General features: G+C 40.5%; 2 protein-coding genes across 3 annotated transcripts in view; one reads left to right on the top strand and one right to left on the bottom strand.

Annotated features, from left to right (window-relative positions):
* RNMT (RNA guanine-7 methyltransferase) overlaps positions 1 to 5,715 on the bottom strand; it is a 19,487-nt gene extending 13,772 nt beyond the window's left edge. Inside the window, exons 1-5 of the mRNA XM_072327762.1 lie at positions 5,600 to 5,715; positions 4,381 to 4,660; positions 2,798 to 2,930; positions 1,615 to 1,737; positions 424 to 539 (exon numbers count right to left, since the gene is read on the bottom strand). Of these exons, the coding sequence (XP_072183863.1) occupies positions 424 to 539; positions 1,615 to 1,737; positions 2,798 to 2,930; positions 4,381 to 4,617 (609 nt within the window). The 5' untranslated portion in view covers positions 4,618 to 4,660; positions 5,600 to 5,715. The remainder of the gene's footprint in view (positions 1 to 423; positions 540 to 1,614; positions 1,738 to 2,797; positions 2,931 to 4,380; positions 4,661 to 5,599) is intronic.
* FAM210A (family with sequence similarity 210 member A) lies at positions 5,689 to 20,997 on the top strand. Of its 2 annotated transcripts, none has more exons than XM_072327764.1 (5): positions 5,689 to 5,812; positions 14,023 to 14,136; positions 15,036 to 15,499; positions 17,644 to 17,755; positions 19,000 to 20,997. In XM_072327764.1, exons 3-5 carry the CDS (start codon positions 15,060 to 15,062, stop codon positions 19,330 to 19,332), a joined length of 885 nt encoding a protein of 294 aa, XP_072183865.1. In that variant the 5' UTR covers positions 5,689 to 5,812; positions 14,023 to 14,136; positions 15,036 to 15,059; the 3' UTR covers positions 19,333 to 20,997. The 2 variants fall into 2 exon arrangements, with proteins under 2 accessions (XP_072183865.1, XP_072183864.1); XM_072327763.1 differs by having other exon boundaries at positions 5,789 to 5,961.

Below are 20,997 nucleotides of genomic sequence, written 5' to 3'. Positions count from 1 at the left end.
ATTCCGCACCTAATATTTCATACTTAGCAGTTCTAGCTCAGTTTTTCTTCCCTGTCAGACTTCTCATTCACTTCCTCACTCAGGGAAAACAATTATTACAATAGTTCAAATGCTATTAGAAAAAACTGCTCCAGAAACAAATACTCATCCCCTTCCCACATGAAATGAAAGAAACCAAAAGCAACAGGTTTATTACCTGAAAGAGACAATCAAGCTTCAAGAACATTGCGCTGTACAGCAAATACATTTAACGAAGTTTTATGCAACATTACAATAATCTGTATAGTTGATTCTCCCAGTAGTACAACAATCTGATTTAAAAAATATAAGTAACACCCGGGCACTACAGCACTACCATCACTTTCTATGCTGGCTGAACAAAAGAATGTTAAATCTCCTATGTATTGTAATCCATATCTGTACCTTGGTACTATCTGCTTGTATAAATTCTGCATCAAAAATACGTTCGTTATAGCGACATCGAGCTTTCATGTCTTCGTATCGCTGTTTGCACTGCTGCACAGAAATATCAGCAATATCTGCAGAGATTGTTAAAAATAAATAAATAGATGTGTTAAATAATAAATAAATAATAAATGAATAATAAATAGAAACCTAGAACACTGCAGTCAAAGCCACAAAATAGAGCTGATCTCCAGTTATACTCTGATGTGGTATCCCCAGCCTGTAGAGAAAATTTCATTTGCAGGCAGCATTTGAGATTACAACTTCTGTTCATTTTCTGTCTTCAATGCTGACAGAAGTCGTAGGCAGAACATTTTAAAAGGGGACAGACTCATTAGCAGGGTCTGTGGCAACAGAACAAGGGGAAACGGATCCAAGCTCAAAGTGGGTAGATTTAGGTTCCTTATATATTAAGGAAAAAGTCTTTCGCAGTGAGAGTGGTGAGGCACCGGAACAGGCTGCACAGAGATGCGGTTGATGCCCTATCCCTGTAGACTTTCAAGGTGAGGCTGGATCAGATTCTCAAGAAAGGAACTGTATGAAATTTTGGTACATGTTAAATTTGAAACTAAGCATTGCTTCCTCTGACTGATTATACCTGGAATGCTTTTTCAGAGAAGGGAAGATAGCAACTTTCCAATACGTGGGCAAACTATTGAAAAATTATTTCATCAACTTTCAGCTCTTCCCCTTTTTGAGTCCGACTACAATATCCAAGACCAGTTTTTGTCACAACATTGTAGGGTTTGTTTGTTTTTTAAATGCAAGTCTTACATGCATTACTTCAGAACAGTACAAAAATAGTACAGAATGCTAAATATGGGAGAAAACTCAAGATACAAAAAGCCAGCCTTTTCTCCCATATTACATTTCACCTAAGACAATCTGTGATATCAACGTGTTTCCTTACTAGTTTTTACTTAAAAGTTGAACTGGAATTTTGTAATTATAAGAACCATTCATATTCTATGTGTGTGCTGGCAATCAAATAAATGTCTTCAAGCTAATATACAAAAGAAGCCTTTTTGACAACAGGTGTATGCACTCTGGGACCTACCATAAAAAGGGAAACAATTAATGACTGGAGAGGTGCCTATTTTTCCCATAACACCAGTGAACTTTCCCCAGAAAGTCATTGTGTCTTCTTACCCGTACAGACAAGTTTTTTAATTCTGCCTTTCCTCCATTTCAGTAAGTCTCCACCTTTGCCACATCCCAGATCCAAAACAGTAATATCACTCTTCTTCTGTCGTACGCGGTCTATAAATTCCCCTAGGAAAATAAAAGGCAGGATGCTTATACAGGTCTCCTTGACTTATTTCTGTTTTACAGAGATCCATAGAAGATCAAAGGGGTTGAAGGATTTCAAACCATCTAAGAGCTTACTTTGCCCTTAAGTCATCTTAACACTGCAGACTTAAACTCCTTTTACCAGTAGATACTAAAGATGAAAGCAACAACCACAAACTGTTAAGACTATGAACAAGATAACAAATATTTTCTGTACATTCTATACATTGCCTGTAGTGTGATTGGAGCACTGAACTAATTCCTTGCAAACAAATGTAAAACTGTACATCACTAAACAATAGCTCCATGTATAAGGAGAGAACAGAGTTCCTTTTCTTTGTTATTTTTAAGTGGGTGAAAGCTAAAAGACTTAAAGCTAATTAAACGTGTCAGCCAGAACCTTCTCTTGCAGTCACATTAACAAACTTGCATAATGTTCCCCACTTGGTCTTTCCCAGGCCTTGCAATAACACTAGCCACTTGCTCACTGTCTTTTTACTCAACATGTACTATTTTCATTCTCTTTTCGACCTCTGCTCTGTCTAGACTCTCTGTGCTAATGCTGGTGTACTAGGAAAACATCTTGACACGCTAGCAACTTCACAGCAAGGGACACAAAATATGTTTTGAGACTACAATTGTAACACCATACTAATGAAATAGACTGTAACCGAAAGGCTTGAACACAGGTTTAATTCCAGAGTGAGGAAACCAATCTGTGGACAACAGATACTGCTTTATGTAAAAAGTAGCTGTTTCTTTAAGAATCAAATTCTCTAGTTTTCCATCTTTTTAAACCGCTGACTTTGATAACACAAAAAATATTTACTTTGCGTGTTCAAGACCTAAGGACAGACTGTTTTGAGAATACAGTTTAGAAACTGATTGAGATAGATTCAAATAGCAATAAAAGCTCAATCTAACAAGAACAGATTATTTAAGATTCAGAGCTGTCCCTTCCTCTTTTAAAACAGTATGGAAATAATACTATGAAAAATAAAACATTTCACTGAAGTCTAAGCAATTAGGTGAGAAAACTTACCAATGAGGACACTTTTTGTCCAGTTATTAAAGTTTCGGAGGTAGAATATGCGACTCTGGCTGCGTTTTTCCAACCCAACTTCTTGAAGCTCATTGTAATGTGCAGCTACAGCTTGCCCATGGCCTGCCTCACTCTGTAGAGAGAAGGAACAGTATGAAAGAGAATAAATGATAAGAGTATCCCATTTAGTATTCATCTAGCTATAGAAATATCTCTGGTTTAGCTTTACCATTATGAGCATTCTATAACTACATATTATAGCTGTCAAGCTCTATCTACAGCTCCAAACAACTCTTCACCTTAAAAACAATCATCAGTTGTATACACAGCACGTGAAAAAAAACAAATTATAAATAAAATAACAGAACACTGAGAACCAACAGAAATTCTGTGAAGCACAAAAGCATCTAACGGGACAGACAAATTGAAGAATTCTCAGTCAAAACTCACAAACGTGCCACAGAATTGTAGCCACTATGAGTTTACAATGCAATGGAAAGCCCTCCCAACCGTAATTCACAACAGAAGTCAACACCCTAATACCTTATCATTGGCCTAATAATTGCTTAAGGGAAAAGAAGGTTTCACAGGCTGCATTAGTTCTTCAGCGTTTCATAACATTTTAGAAGTCTAAGTACGTACACAGGCTTTCTTGTCTGGAACAGCATAACCTCATCATCTATTTATTACCTCATTTAGCTGACCATGACTAACAAATATTTTATCCCTTTCTAGTCTTTCTTAGGAAAAACACAGCTGGCCTGCTGAATAGCTGCCGAAGGCGACTTTAACAAGTATGTGAGACACATAGATATAATCCGGGCTTCTCAGCTGCTGTAACAAGTAGAAAACTACAGTAACAACCAGATTGTTGGCAGCTGCTTTCAGTGTAATCACTTATCTATACCCTTAGGCTACACAAAAGCAATGTATTATTTGTCCATCTAAACCTGATTCCAAACTTACTTTATTAAAAAGATGAAAGGGTGCTTCTACCACGAGAAAGGGTGGGTTACTTTCCCAGACTGCTTAAATTAAAATGCAGTAAAAATTACAGAGAAACAAAGCATAAGGTTGAAAACATTTTAAAGTTGCATTTAAACACTTCCAGAGGTTAAAATTAGAGTAGATGAGAACACAGCATTACTGTCTACAAACCCATACAATAATAAGAGATAGACTCATATAAAAGACTGCTTCTCCTTTTCACCCTTCAGTTAGAAAGGCAAATATTTTCTGCTAGTCTAAAACAGAAAAGGGACATACACAAAAGAAACAAGAGAAAGCATCTCCAAACCTTTCAGTTTGTTAACAAACCAGACTCAAGAGGATGCACTTTCTAGAGTTTTCTAAGATTTCCAATATTTTGTTCAGGAAATTAAAGGACAAATTATCTTAGGAATAAACCTCTCACGCACAGATAACAAGAATAACACACAGGATACCTCAGCATACAAAACACACTGACTTCCATTGATCCTCTTTATCTTCTTTAAGTCCAATATAACTTCAGCACCCCCTATGCTGCAACAAAGCTACCAACAAGTTCATGCTGACATCCTGTAAAACTGAACGACACTCACCAGAACTTTCTTAGGAGGTTCATCTTCAACATCTGCTATGTTCCTTTTCAGGCCGCTGCCCTGATCACCACCAGCAAGTTTCTTCTCATTTTCGGTGGAGTGAGCTGTACCTGAAGTTGAGCTATTGCCTTCCAAATTGATACCTGAATCAGCCTCTGAAGCGTGAGATGTTCTCTCCACTTCTTCATCCAAACTCTTCTCTCCCTCCTTTTCTTCAGTCTTGGTTAAGTCAGCCATTTTTGACACGTTAAACTCCCTACCTGTTGATCAAAATAAAAAACTACAGAGAAAAAAAAGCCTACTGTTAGCACTGAACATACTCTCAACTACGGTAACGATTTTCCATTGTACTACTACCATTATAAAACTAACACGTGTTTTTGTCATAAACAACACACAACACAGACTTCGAATTTGCATAGCTGTAATAAAATACACAGAGTTCCAACGTATCACAGAATCACAGAATGACCCGGGTTGGAAGGGACCTCAAGGATCATGTAGTTCCAACCCCCCTGCCTAGCAGGGCCACCAAACATACGCCTTTACTAGATCAGGTTGCCCAGAGCCCTGTCCAACCTGGTCTTGAACACCTCCAAGGACGGGGCATCCACAACCTCCCTGGGCAGCCTGTTCCAGGACCTAACCACTCTCCTAGTAAAGAACTTCCCCCTAACATCCAACCTAAATCTTCCCTCTTTTAACTTAAAACCATTTCCCCTTGTCCTGCTATTATCAGCCCATATTCAAACGTATTCAAATTATAGTAAGATCAAGTGTAGGTAAAGCTTTACCCTTCATGCTTGAGTCTTCCACTGCTATTTTGCTTGCTTAATTTGCTAAGTTTCACTGGGTTTGAGACCGTAACCACCCCTCTTCCCTCCAAAACGTAACCTACAAGCCATTTTATATTTAGAACACAAACCAAGGGAATTAACCGCAGAAATCAGGACTTTTTACAGAAAGGAACTTCCAACATCAGCTGCGGATTCTGACCTTTGCCAAGAGATACATTCATTAACACCAGACGCCTTCAGCTGCATCTGTACTCCCATAACCCCACGCTCAGCGCAGCACATCCCTACCACAGGGCTCACCGACGCTCCAGCCCTCCTCACAGCACCCTCAGCGAGCCCACGGCCCACCAGCCGCCCGTCTCCCTCCCCTGCTACCTACCGGCGCCAACGCCAGGCCGTGAAGAAAGACGCGCGCTACTCACCCAGCACGGCCCGCCGCCATCCTGTTTGCGGAAATGACGCCTCTACATCGTAGACGCCACATCCGGGATGGGGGGGGGGGGGGCGAAGGCGACGCTGCGCACGCGCGCGGTGCGAGCTCGGACTCGTTCCTCGGGAGGACTACGAGTCCCAGAAGGCCGCAAGGGGGGGCGGGAGTGCCGCGCGTGCGCAGTGGGGCTCCGCCGTGCCCCAAGGTGATGGTGGGGACGGGCGGCGCTGCACGTTTCCCTGACGCGCGCGGGAGCTGGGGGGGGGGGGGTTGGGGGGAGCGGTCGGTTAACCGCCGCCTGGCGCCTGCCCGGGGTCCCAGGCCCGCGAGGAGGAGCGGTGGCTCGGCCGCAAGGTACCGAGGAGCTGGGGGAGGGGGTGGGATCGGCCCTGGGAGCGGGAGGGAGAGGGGCTCCCGGAGTACCCCGTGCGGCCGCACGGCGCGGGCCGTCGGTTGGAAGCCCTCAGACCTGGGGCCGTCGGGCAGGTGTGCGCTGTGCCCGCGGCCCCGGTGTTGCAGTCGCAGTCTCAGGGGAACAGCTGCGGGCGGGGAGAGGCTGAAAGCTGTGGCTCCGGGCCGCCCGCTGCCCCTCACGCCCCGCATGCCCCGCGGCCGCCTTTCCTTGTGCGGAACATGTCGGCCGCCGCCGTGTGACACTATTAGGGAGCAGCGCTGCTCGGTGGCTTCGGGTGGGAGTCCTTTTAGGATAGAGCAAGCGGCAGCGCAAAGGTTGCGCTAAGTGTGCTGGGTGCTACTTGGTCAATCGCTCGCAGCGTGTGGCAAATAAACCCTAAAGACTGCTTGTACCCGCAGGGGAGTCTCAAAGTTGAGAAGTCCAGTTTGTGCTCCTCTGAGCTGTGTGAGGTAAAATGATGTTTCTGTGCTCCTCTTGGACTGTCAGCCTTTCTTCTCGTACTTCCTGTCTGGTCTAGCTTTGGAAGTCTCATAACCCTTTTGACAAACTTGTATACAGTTATGGATCTCATTGGTAGCCTGCTTCTTAACAACGAGTATTTTCCTGAGGCTCAAGTATGAGAAGTCAGAAGGCTTTTTGCTAAGAATGTTAGATCAGAGGGGTCATTTTTACTTTTAAATCAAACGCAATTCTCTGTCAGGTATTACAGATTGTGCTTCTGACCTCATTTATTTAGTGCCTTCTAAAGCTGAGGAAGCATGAATTTGGGCAGCAGCATGTCAAATACCTCGGAGTCCACACTAAAATGTATCTTAAGCAAACCTCAACTAACAGCATTCCTCAAATTACCTAAACCCAAAGAGCTTTTTTACCGTTGCAAATGTAAACTTAAGAAGTTTCCTTGAAGTTATGCTACTTTAGGGAGCGACAGGGAACAGGCTCTTAGTTTGGGGCATACCTTGATGCGTGTGCCCCTCTGTAATTTGATTTATAGCTGCTTCTGTATGGGAAGTTGCTTGTGCAGAGGGTAATGTGTCCCCGTGTCTCTCTCCTCCTATGGAGCATGACAGGTGTTTATCTCCTTTCACTGTCCAAGATCTGCTTGAGTTGAGAGGGATGTGACTGTCCTCTGTGGCAGCACTGTGGAATTGCAATCACTGCTCCAATCAAGGAGAAAAGGAAATCATTGGATGCATTGGGTGGGTGGTTATCAGATGACTTGCACATGGCAAAAACAGAGTAGGCAGACTGAGACTCTGTTAAGAGTATGTAACAAATGTAAGTTAAAAAAAGGTTTGTCTGGTGTAACTTTCCATGCATCTGCTTCATAGGCTGTAGAGCCTGATAAGAAAAGATCTGATCTAGTAACTAGCCTTTTAAAGGCTCCATGTAATTCCATTGTAGATGATCTCTTTTCCATGTAAACTAACCTAGTTCTCTGTGTGTGCTTATAGACATCATTGAGACAATGAAGTCTGCTTTTGGAAGACAGAGAGTTCTCATTGTCCTGTTATCTCAGATCACAGGCCTCATTTTGCATCTCAGCATGTTTCTGGATCGGTATGGCATTCTGATTTCCATGTTGATCTTGGAGATAAGCAGACAGGTGGTGCAACAGCAAAATCAGAGAAAGTAGTGATTTTTCAAATGTCTCTAGAACTGGTAGTTGAATCTCTAACAGTCTTTGCATTCAGTTAGTTTTACAGATTGGGAGTAGCAGTGTAACTGTTGACGTTGATACGCTATAAGCTCAGACTGTTGAAGCTGAATGTTTTTTGAGAATTAGAAACTAAAGTAAATCCAACATCAGCAATGTTTCCAGTGTAAGAATTGAATAGAACCACAAAGAGCTGAGGTCTGCCAAATATGACTGAAATCCTCTTGGAAGGTAAGAATGCTTAATGGCATCTGGATGAGGAGCTACAAGATATGGTTTAGTAGCTTGTGGTAGCAGTGGTAATGGGAGGATGGTTGGACTGGATGGTCTTTTAGGTCCTTTCCAACCTTTTGATTCTATGATTCTGTGATCTATGACAGTAACCTTGCTTGCTGTCAAGACTTTTCTGAAGTGCACATGGTAGTGATCTCAGTTCTCAAGGGCTTGCGTTTACTTTGAGCCACTCGAATCCTTTCTACGCTAGTAGCCTTCATTATTCAGTTCTTCTTAACGTCCTGTTATCTTCAAACTAGCTATATGATGTATGATTCATCGAAAAAGAAGGCTTTATTTTTGTTTTTCCAGACATAATGTTGCTCTTTCTAAACAAAGATACCTGAATAGTAAAACTAGGTCTCATTCCATTCGTACCTATCAGAAAAAGAAAATATCAGTTAGCTGAGCTGTAAACTGTAGTCCCAGGGATCTGTTATTTGATCGTGTCCAAAAACTGACCTTGGTCATGTGCAACAGTCATATAAACAAAACACAACGTTGGGTGGCTGTGGCTGTGTGCAGTGTTGTAGCAGGAGATCCTCTGCAGTTCTTCAGAACTTAAGCAACGTATCCTTGCAAAACAGAATGAGGGAAGAGAATGAGGGTTATACTGTCAAATACTAATGAGCGAATTCCACAGAATGGAACACCTCTCCTATGAGGACAGGCTGGGAGAGCTGGGGGGGCTGTTCAGCCTATGGAAGAGAAGACTGGGAGGTGACCTGATAGCTGCCTTTCAGTATCTAAATGGGAGCTACAGGAAAGAAGGGGACAGACTCTTCAGCAGGGTCTCTGATGATAGAACAAGGGGAAATGGTTTCAAGCTCAGAGTAGATTTAAATTGGTTATAAAGAAAAAGTCTTTTACAGTGAGTGTAATGAGGAACTGGAACAGGTTGCCCTGGGAGGCGGTGAGTGTCCCGACCTTAGAGACTTTCAAGGTGAGGCTGAATCAGGCCCTGGGCAACCTGATGTAGCTGTGGTGTCCCTGCTCGTTGCAGGGCAGTTGGACTAGATGGCCTTCAGAGGACTTTTCTAACTCTAAAGATTCTATGATTCTAAATTCCAAAACACAACAAATTTTCAGATACATGCGGACGCATGACGAAGGTCTTACTTGATGCTTTTGAAAAATAGCTGCAATCTAAATTCAATCTTAGGAAACAGAAGAATATGCATGAGAGAGATATATTGAATGCCCTAAGTGCAGAAGGAGCCTCAGTTGAATTTCCTTGTTTTTTGGACACCAGCAAACTCAGCCTTGTGACACCATTCCATAGGAAGTCAGTTTTCCTCAAATCTGTGGCTTGCGAATTCTTGCACTTAGTAGGAGGGAGTAAAACAAGACTGCATACCCTTGTTCTTTGTTTCTTGCCTCCAAGTGTTGCTGCATCTCCTAGAAGGACACTAAGTTGGTATGTACTGTACTGCTAAAAATATGTGGTTTAGGTACAGCATTTTCTGACTGGAAGATCTTTCAACTGTGTTTTCTTTGCTAAGCAACAGTAGGCTGTTTGTTGCATCAATGAAGTATTTGTGAATCCACTGAGCTCAACACTGTATTTTTAATAACCACCCAGCACTTAGGGAGGTGTCTGATGGGTCACACTCTACTGGTAGGCTCTGTACACTGTCAGAATCCTGCCATGACTTTGAGATGTCTTAAGCAGCTCTTGATTGTGGAAATGAGGTGGTTTGGGTAGATGGTATTGGGAAGGCCAAGGGAGAAGTCAGAATGCTATGAAGAGTCTGGCTGACTGAAAGACTCCTCCTAGTATCCAGGGGACCATCTGAATCCTGTTGTGGTGCCCTTTTGTAAATTGGATGGAACCTCGTGCTAGAGGTTATCTTCTGAATATGCCCAATTTGCTACTTCAGTCTGCGCCCAAGATTGTTGTTATGGTCCTATAGCTGAAGTCTCATCAGAGTTCCTTCTGGTGTGAAGCCTCTGCTCTGTGAGTGATGCTCTTTCAGATACTTGCAGATGTTGTCCCTGTGTTGGTTGCATGATCAGTCATGGCCTCTAAGCAAAACACACTGCCTAAATTGAGGAGTGAGCAAAGAAAGTTTATCAGTTTAGCTATCCAAACCTTAACAAAAGCAATACTTTCTGTCATATGAACAGGTTGCATTTGTATGTGGAGATGTGAGTCTTACTTGATGCGTTTACTAAAAATTATGGTGATGAATGTGGTTTTGAGCATGTGTGTGTTCTGTAAATGTTATGATCAGCCTCTTCACACATAATTTTTGAAGGTTTTCTGATTGATACTACGCATATTTCCCCATATGGACAACTTTGAATTCACAACGGAGATTTCAACACTTAACTCTGAATATTTAGAAAAGATTTGCAGTGGAAGTGAATGTCTGCCAACAGTAATTCTGCTGAGAGATCATCATTCTGTATGGGTGGTTTTTTGTTGTTGTTGTTTTGGTTTTTTGCTTGTTTGTTTGGTTTTTTGCTGGGAGCAAATAACAGCTCTTCAGTGTTTGAAAATGTGAAAAAGTGCGGTTTGAAAGAATGAAAGTCTTGAACTTGTTGCTTCCAACGAGGATTCTGTTCCTGTTGAAGTTGTTTGGCTGGGAGACAGAGGGTTGGGTTTGGTTTAATGCAGATTTTGTTAGGTAACAATTTCATCACAGCTGGTACTGTTGGCTATGGTTGGGATAGTACAAGAAGGGACAAGGTACGATGAGATGAGACCTGCAAAGGCATGAGGTGGCAAAAATGGCATTTATCACAGCCAGAAAGGAAACAGTTTTGGCAGCCTCGATGCAAGATGAGGAAGAAGGTTGTACAAAGTTGATGCTAAGATCCAAGTTTAAGCATATTCTTAATATATGCCTTTTGCAATTAGTTAAAGGAAAGTGTATGAGTACCTACACGCTTTTGATATTGCCTGTTCAAAGAGGCTGAGCTTTATTTGGTTTAGCAGCAGTTGTTCTAATGGAGGTGACGGTATCTGCCGTGTGTTTCCATTTGCCTTATTACACCTTTCAAAATAAGAACAAATATTTGTTTCCAACTCCAAGAGCTGTTTATTTTAAAAATGATCTAAATTTTATGTCAATCAAGTCCTGAGTAATTAGGAAGATTATGAATGTGGAAATGAGCTTGACTACTGGAATCCAAATTAGGAATAGCAGAAGGTCTTGAGCAAGCTGCGGTTCACTTTTGCCATTTTTTTTTTGCTTAGGGATTTCAAAGACATGCAAGATGTTCTAGATGAGGCCTGCTTATGTGCATTGTCTTTTGAAGAGCCTTTGAGTGACTTGGAAACTTTCTCTTGCTGGGCAGACCTGCCCACACCCACCCCACATGCTCACATGTTGATGGCCCTTTGGTTGAACTCTCCTGATATAAAAACATCCGTGTTTTGAGAGAGGTGAACTATTGATATATAGTAAGATTCGAGGATGAAAGAGGTTATTTGGGGTTGCTTGGGAAGGTTTCTCTTTACTCTGAAATAAAAAGGGTAGAAACCTTTTGTATTGGTGCGAGAGATGTACTTACGTAAAAAATCAGTAGAGGGCAGAGTGAAACTTCAGAATGAAGGAGCCCAGCATAGATGTTCAGCACTGCAAAGCTGAATGGAGTTCAGGGTTAAAACGTAGAATAATGCCAGACGTTAAACAGTCTGGAGCAGAAAGCACTACAGACAGCTGAATATTCTTTTAGAAGATGGATAGAACATTCACACTTTGTATATGCTCAATTGTGTGCAAATTTGAGATGTAATGCCTTTCCATATACAGGAGCAAGGGGATACTGCTGTCACATTGACTGGATGCAGATCAGCTGTTAAGACTTCTGTTTAGTATTCCAGGTCTATAATTCATCACATTCATTGCATTAGGTTCTCCTGCTTTATTTAATGACTGAATCCAACGCTCAGAGTTCCAAAGCTCTGCAGGAACTTCTACCTAAAGCAGCTTTTGGTTGTGCTTGCCAATACTCAGAAGGCTGTAGTAGTAGAGATTGTCATGTTAATAGGGGCAACTCTGTCTGAGGGTTGATTCTACTATCTTGACCTCGCTCAGGTACCAAAAACAGTACTCAGTCTGAGCATGAGCTACAGTATCTGACCTTATCTCTGGCATGATTTCTCTTCCCAGAAGCAGATATCCACAGCACTCTTTGCTGTATCTCTATATCTCTGGCTTGTTGCTTGTGCGTTCTCCTGAGATCCCTGTTTGCTGGGGCTTGGTTTGGTTTGCTTAATGTGTTAGTACATATCCAAAGTCATCTCTGTAACATCCTGAATTTCTGCTGTCCTCAAAAGCAAAAGTAAGTCTAATCTCTGGAATGTAGTAACCACTGTAAGGCAATGATTTCACAGTGCAAGTAGAGATGGGTTGCTTCTGCAGTACATCAGTTTTGTGCTAAAGCTGATCTAAATTACAAAAGTAAAGAAACTGCCTAAGCAAACTCTCTGGCACTGTATGGAGGAGCTGAGCTATGCTCAAGAGGCCATGGGAGTCACTCCCTTTATGTCAGAGGGCTTGTTGATTACTTATCATGAGACAGGCTTCAGAAATGAAACAGATGTCCAAGAATCTCAACCAGGAGTGTGTTCTGAGCAGCCAAGATCCTTTCAGCTCAGTTTACTGCCAGCTGGAGATACCACCAAATAGCTAACAGAACATGACCGTGCAGAAGAGACCTTATCCCAGAAGTGTTAACTTCATAGTTTGTCCCTACTAGCATCTATTCAGTTACTGTCTGCATGAGGTTCTTACAGCAGAGAACAGCAGCATTTGTCATTAGATGTCTCCATGTTTATTTGTTCTTGTAACTCATGTAACTAATTATTTTCTTGATGAAAACATTGTACTTAGAGAATAAAATAATGCCTCAAATCCATAGGCTGACACTTTTTTTCCTGCTGCATGTTGCATGTCCAGGACCCTGGGAACTTCCTCTCATTAGCCACATCCTAAAGGATAGATTGCTCTGTATGCTTATTGTCTTTTGGAAGGATGAAACAACTACAGTTCCATATCCAGACACCTCTGTTGTATGTTTTGGGCTGTCTGTCCCGTTTAAGAGTTGTCTGCAGTGCTGAACAAAGTAGTTAAAATACTACAACTGAGCAGCTGTACCCATCACACCTTTAACAGTATTCATTTATTAAAGTCAATTTGTAAGGTGTATGCTATCATTTTATTAATTTGCCTTTCTTACGTACTGCTCTATCAATTGCAGATACAGTGCTTTCCTCTTCTAGGCTTGCAGTGCTACTACATTAGCATCATCCTCAATTTACACTTCAGAGGTCTCTTCTGTGGTCAGATATGTAAAAGAAAGCAAGTTCCTATAAAACAATAGGATCTCTTGGAAATTTCCAACTTTGTTTTGAAATACCTGTTTGATTCTCTCTGTAAGCCCTATTGTATTGAAACCTTTCCTTATACGTAAAGTATCTAACAAAAGACTTCTGAAGCGCAGAAGAAGAAAGTAAGATGGTTCTCAGAATGTTAGCTGGAGTATAGTGTCATATGTGCCTACAAGGCTCAGGACCTCTTTGGGATCTACCCCAGAGAACTTCCATTTGCTCAGGCAAGTCTTGCATCCTGGAGAAAAGCCCTGTAGTTGGTGAGCTCCAAGTCCATCCGAGGATGAAGGAACAACAAAAATGGCACAAGTCTTGGCAGCGGTCCTTTTCTTTTTAGCTCTGCTTTCAGCAAGTGGTGTCTTTATAACTGTTGTTGAGTTCTGAGATGTAGCGCACTTAATTCCATCAGCAAAGTTCTTGCAACTTACTTACTGTTCACGATGAACCACTGACCGATGAGTGTTGAACTCGCTGTGGTGACCCCCATTGCTTCCTCTTATTGAGGGGAATTTCAACTTTTTTTTAAGTCCTTGAACCTGGAATGAAACACTAACTCACAGCTCAGGAACTTTCAAATTATGCAGGAAAAAAAGCCTACCATTAGGATGTCAGTGTCCAAAATGGAAACCACGCTGTAAGCAAGGTGTCAGACTGACCAGAGATATAATTAGCATCTGTTGGCTGTTGTTTGTATTTCTCTAAACACATCTTTTTTTTCTACTTTGGCAGAGTTGTCAGTATGTTCAAGACACTTCTATGAAAGGAGGGAACTAGTTGAAGAATAGCAGCTTTTGAAGATAAAAATCTTATCCTTTTTGTTGTGTATTTGAAAAGCAATAAAGGGTATGTATTATTTATCATTTTCAACAACCTAGATGATTTAACTATGAAGAAAACTGATTAAAATATACATAAAGGCTACAGTAGGTGAAGGAGACGCAAAGATGACAGTGGATTTTAAATTAAACTTGAATGATTTCTAGTTCGCATAAAGATTTATTAAGGTAGTTATTTTGATAACTAAGATTTGCATGTTGTGACTTAGCTGGCTTTAGTTATATAAAATCAATTGGAGCCATCTTTCTTTGGTGGAAGGAAAGTTAGTTGTTCAGTCGTTTGCTGTTACTATTCATACCAAACAATATTCTTGTCTTGTTTTATGCAGAATCTGACGGTGGTTCTTTTGAACTTCCACGAATAACTAATAAATCATAAGGCTAAGAGGATGATCTGCAGTTTTAAAATGCTATTTGAATTGTAATATTTGAGATTACAGGGATTTTTTTGTTGTTCCAAATTATGATTTTTTTCTCTTAGTTCAATAGCATAATTAATTTTAATTATGTTGTGTGTGGGATCTCTTGAGGAACATCCCACCATCACCAAAGCACTTTGGTAAGGTCTTACTACATCTGTCCAGGTTAGAGGTATCACCTGAACTATCAGCTGTTCCTAAAAATGAAGTTTCAATGTTAATATTTCAACATCTGTGCCATGTTGAGCAGATGAAGCAGTGGTATCACTAAACATCCTGAGAACTGTTTTGGACAGCAGAATGAGCATTTTAGCTGCAAGGGGCACAAAGGGGATATTTTATTTCAGAGGTGAAGAAGACGGGAAAACCTACTGAAGTAGAGGAATAGAAAAAAATGAAACTAAAATTAAGTAACACTGGAGCAATTGCAGATCAGTTAATAGAAATGAAATTTGTTTACAATTTCCCTTTTGTTTCTTCTCTACAGAAACCTCAGCCCCATTTCATCAAGATGCAAAGGAGTGTATTACATACTGCTTCTCAGCTAGCCCATGGGATATGTTTGTTGTTTCCTCGCACTGGTGCCTTTCATGGCTTAAAAGGACCATCGGTGTCATCTAATGTTGGATGCAAAGTGATTTTGGCACTGGACCCTCCTAAACGGTGTCTTCACGCAGGTGCAGCATTCTTTGCCTCAAAGAGCAATGCTGTTTTATCACGGCCAGCAGACACTCCTAGGAAAGCACCAGAAGAGAGAGAACCTTTGACTTCAGCAACTGAAGTACCCAAGCAGAGCCCTGTAGAGTCAGATGTTGATCCGTTACAAGACAAATCAATTAGTCTCGTTCAAAGATTCAAGAAAACTTTTAAACAGTATGGAAAAGTCATGATTCCCGTTCATCTTGTGACTTCCACTGTGTGGTTTGGATCCTTTTACTATGCAGCCATGAAGTAAGTTGATATTTTGTTGCAGTATGCAATGCTGCTGTTTAATTGACCTGGACTTTCACAAGTGAAAGGATGTAAGTTATTAATCTGTGTTTAAAAAAAAACGCATCTGTACACGATAGGAAAATGAGAAGATGAGGCCACGTTTTTACCTGAAGCATAAGATTAATACTGAAGGCATGTAGGGCTCACGAGCTTGTTGCTGTATACCAGTTGTGCATTTGTTGCATTTGGAAATAGAGTATTTGCAATAATGTCACTCCCCCCCAAATATGCATGGATATAAACAGCATTGAAGTGATTAGTAACCTTTCACCACATATAAATAGAGATCTGGAATCCCAATTGAGTTGTTAAAATTTTCATCGACCTGTTCTTTGCCTTTGGATTTGAAGGATATTTCACCACTTCCATCTCCCTTCATCCACAGTTTTCTGTCATTGGATTTTTAATCTTTTACCTCACACTGAGCTCCTCACAAAATATACATCTTTCCTTTTGTATTTCTGCTTCCTGTCTTTCCCTCTTTTTACTGAAACAAATTACTCCTGTAGCACAGACTTTTAATTGGAAAATTAAGTATTGTGTGGCCAGAAAAAAAAAAAGCCTCACGTATTTTTAATTTAGATTTCTTTAGTGTGGGACAGGTAGTGTTTTGGAAAATGGCATTTATTACAAAGAACTACATCAGCTAGCAACTATTAGTTCAGATGAAAGAGCACTGTCTATGCAAAAATGGTTTGCTAAATATAAGTAAATGTTTATCTCGGGATTGCTAGTGTTGCATATTTAATAACAGAACATATGAAACAATGACATTTTGTGGTGGCAAGGATGGGGCTTTAACAACAGAATGCCCTACCACACAAGTGTTTGTTTTAGTTACTCTAACCAGCTGGCATCGTTGCCCTTTCTAGGAGCTATAGATCTAAATGTCATTCTAAATTTAGCCCATGTTGGAAGAATAAAGGTCTAGAGCTATTAAAAATATTTTGCTTTGGATGAATCCAAGTTGATGCTCACATCCAGGCTTTCCAAATTCGTTTTCTTGAAGTTCTTAAGTTAGCTGCTAAAATACGTAGTTAGCAGAGAAAAGCAATTGAAATATTTATCTAAAAAACTAATCATAACAAAGCTCTGATTTGTCGTGCTACAGGAGCAGCACTCTCTTGAAGTGGAAAAATAACTTTCAGAATGACTGGTCATGGCACTTGGCTAAACCATCATGGTTTATTTAACAACACTGATCAACACTATCTTTTCGGTCTTAATAGATCTCACTTTTCTTCTCCGGAATTAGGCCTTCGGCTTGTTGATTCTAGTAACTGTTAGAAAATTCTTGTCTGATGCTGTTCCTGATCCTGTTGCTGAAGTGATCACATGCACAGAACAACACTAAAAATGCTGGAAATAGCGGATAGAAATTGACAATGATGCTAATAGTACAACATTTCTAAATTTGGAGAAGTGAGGTATCAGATCTATAACTGCATGTAGCTTTCTATTACAAGGTAAAGGAGGACTGCCTTTTTTTGCCCCTCTCTTCTGTGCTGATATAATTTCTCTGGTTTTCATGTAGAAAGAAATTATAGTAAGAGCTCACTCCACCCATCCCGCCACCAGATAGAACAGATGGACACAAAAGCCTCGCACTCTTGTGCATATAACGTTTGCATCCTTTTGCCACGTTCCATTTGTTTCATTTAAAAGTGAAGGGAGGACACTGAAATCTGGATCCTCTGCTTGTGAGCATGCAGTAGATGAGTCTGAACTGTCAGAAGGGGGTGAAAAATATATTTTGGGTTCAATGGAGCTTGTACAAGTGCAATCTGAGCAGCTGCCGTAGAACCCACTGTATCTACACACCTCCAAACGTAGTAGGCTGGGATGCAGGTTAGGTTTGCAGATGCTCAGCTCAGCAGGGGTAATGTAAATGGGCTGCCTCCTGGGGGAATGCTTGGGGGGAAACAAAGCAACATGTTAATTTACCGACACGTTCAAAAACATAAGTGTGTTGTTTGTATGAAAGCATCTCACTATCAAATAACAAAAATCTGTGTGATTAAAAATGGAAATGATGCTCTAAATCACTGTTGAGGTTTTACGTGCCATCCTGTTCATTTTCAATTATATTTTCTCTTTGGCAGTGGAGTGAATGTTGTTCCGTTCCTAGAGTTGATCGGCTTACCAGATAGTATAGTAGACGTCCTGAAAAATTCCCAGAGTGGAAATGCACTGACTGCATATGCATTGTACAAAGTAAGTATTTGAATGGCTTGTAAACAAGCTCTGTATCTTGCCTAGTTAAATAAATAGTATTTATTTGTTTAAATCAGGAAAAATTTCTGCTGTTTTCTCTCTTTGATTGTTACACATATTTCAGCATTCATTTCTGTAATAAGATTAGTCACATGCAAGTTAGTACGGGCTGTACTGCTAAAATAACTTTCTTGCTGCAGGATGACTGTCTTCCCTCAGAGATTTAATTGCAATTAAGCTAGTCCTCTGTATCCCTGAAATAATTAACAGGGATAAAGAAGTAAATTTCAAATGCTTTATGATTTCTGATGAGCGTAGGTGGATTTATTTACTTATTTATTTTAATCCTGGAGGGTGAATTGGTTTGTCTTCTTCCATTGCTGTCAAGTGCTTCCACAGTCCACTTGAATTAATAACTTAGATTTAGGTCTTGTTTAATTGTTGTATGTGTTAAGTCTGTGTTTAGGGAGCCAGAAATATGTCAGACAGTGCAAAAATGAAGTCACGTATTTGCTTCGAATGCCACTCATCAGTTTCCTTTCCAGACGTGATGTGCTGCTTCTCTGTTCTTTTAAGGCACCCCGCCCCACCCCCCCAACTAAATGTGAAAGCACTACTCTGCCAAATGCTCCTGTGCCTGAAAGAGATCGATAAAGAAGCGCAGTTAAATACGAAGGTTTTATTATAGATGTGAGATTTGGCAGACATGAAAGCACTAGAATAAATTGCAAAGGGAAGGTGATGCATCAATCTTTGAAGTTCTGAAAGAACAAGTTTGTTTAAACTTTCTAGGATAACAAACCTGGTCATTGTATGTTGGGTTAGCTGACTAAGTCTCTCTTAGCTTTGGCTTTCTATAAGTAGGTCCTAATTTTAGACTTAAGTTAGATACCTATGCTCTTGTGGACTTTAGAATTCAAAGTATACCTTTGTGTTAGTATTTCTTCTTTGTTTACATAGCTCAGTGCTCGTGTGCTCCCTGTTCCAATCCACGTTCTGAGGAGAGTTAATCCTCTTTCTACAAACTGCACAGGGAGGTTTCTTAACACACAGCTCTGATGCCTGTGCTGGTTTGTCAAAAGGATGCTTAAGTAGGAAGCATGCATTTCTGCAGCATGTACTGCAAACAGTTTTATTTCTTAACAAACAGAAGATTCTTTTAGTACCTGTCACTGGCCAGTGCACGTTGTTAATATTAAAAATACATTCTGCTTGATAATACTGGCCTGTTTTATTTCTTTAAGATTGCAACTCCTGCCAGATACACCGTGACTCTGGGAGGAACATCCATCACTGTTAAATATCTGCGCAAGCACGGCTACATGTCCACACCACCACCAGTAAAGGAGTATCTACAAGATAGAATGGAGGAAACAAAGGATAAAATCACAGAGAAAATGGAGGAAACAAAGGATAAAATCACGGAGAAAATGGGGGAAACAAAGGATAAAATCACGGAGAAAATGGGGGAAACAAAGGATAAAATCACGGAGAAAATGGGGGAAACAAAGGATAAAATCACGGAGAAGATACAAGAAACCAAAGATAAAGTTTCGTTTAAAAAAATAAAGGACTAAGAGATGCTTAATTTTTGGAGATCCCTAACTTAGCACTTTAACCTTTTTTGAGGCAGGAGATACAAAGTGCACTTCTGAGCTTTCTTGGGTTTTTTGTTGTTGTTTTGGTTTTTTGTCTGCAGACTACAGTTTCACTGTGGATATAAAATTACGTCTAATTCTTGAAGGCTGAAGTTTCCTGGGAGAGATAAATTGTGACAACATTTCAGTGAACAGAAGCAAAAATAAGTTTCAGATGAGAAATTCATCTCCAGTGGTAACAGTGTTAACAGTTACTTCTACACCCTTTCCCCTCCCCCCCCTTTTTTTGGTCAAAATGAAGAGTTCATGTTAAAGCCACTACTTTACTCCTCCATCTTAGTGCACAGCCATTATTCCATCAGACTGAATCTTCCGATAAGTGAGAATGAAGATGTCTCTGCTGGGGAAGAAAACTTACTTTGTATTTCCAGGTATGTGGACTCAGACCTTTTTAATCGTGATCATCTCTTGACTTGGAGACAGACCGTTGTCACTGGTACTGCACATGAAGCAAAGAACGGATCAGTTCCTCAGTGTGAATGAATTCATAATAGCTACGTGGATTTGAGCTGATCTGTGACAGTTTATAGGTTGGGACTGATACAAACCTTTCTTGGAAAGTGCATCTTTTCAGAAATCTCACCTTCAAACTATAGGAAGATGAGTTAATCACAACAGCCATGCTGTCAACTATGCTGTCTTTTTCTGAAGTTGATTTTTAGTAGAAAGTTATTAAAATGAATCAATAATTGTATATTAAAAGCTAGGATCTTTTATTACGTTGAAGTTTACAAAACTGTTCTGTTACTTCATGGTAACCCTATAACAACAACAACAAAAATCCAGAAGAGAGGTTTACTCATATAGTAGGTATACTAATGGAACTTTTTAAGTACTTGTCAAGTTAGAGTTAAATCCCAAAGTTTCTCTTCCTATCCAAGAGTCCCTTGGATGTCTGTAGAACAGTTTAGCTTTCCGGAGACAGTGATCACAGTCTAGCAGAATTTCACTCTGGGTTTTCTTACGTGGAGCAAATACTTGCTTGTACCTGAAATGCTGAAAGGTTTGAAGTTGAAACTGCTGTGTTTGACTAGACTGGCAAGCTTCTCTCTTAGTTCTACTCCAATTTTAGGCTGAGTTGAGTGGGCTTTATTTACTATTTCTGTACCAGACCTCACTTCCTAGTAAATCTCTGCATGCGTATTTTGCTTAACAAAGGTGTTGGGTTTTTTGTGGGTTTGTTTGTTCTTTTTTTTTTTTGCAGGGAGATGGATAAGTAAAGCAGCAGAGTTGGACCCTAAGCATTATAACCAACTAAGATAAGACAAAATAACTGATAAAGCATCACTTCTGCCCCACTCTTCTACTTTTTCAGTGAAGTCACTAAGAACCGGTCTGTGTTTGAGTCCATTGAACTTCATTAACTCAATTGTGCAGGACTGATTGCTTACTTCTCTGCCTCTGTCCATGTGTCGAAGTAGTAACTGCAATCTAACGCCTACCTCACAGGGCTGTTGTGAGGAATAATCATTGTATATTCAGTGTCCTGAAGATGTGAAGTGCCACAATTCTGACAAATACTATTAAAAAGTAATTCTCTCTAACTGCAAGCTCTTGAGAGGTGAGCGCTACTTCAGAATTGGA

Source organism: Excalfactoria chinensis, chromosome 2, assembly GCF_039878825.1.
Source record: "Excalfactoria chinensis isolate bCotChi1 chromosome 2, bCotChi1.hap2, whole genome shotgun sequence".
Lineage (NCBI taxonomy): Eukaryota > Metazoa > Chordata > Aves > Galliformes > Phasianidae > Excalfactoria > Excalfactoria chinensis.
Note: the sequence above shows the minus strand (reverse complement) of the source record. Positions and strands in the feature narration are given on the sequence as shown.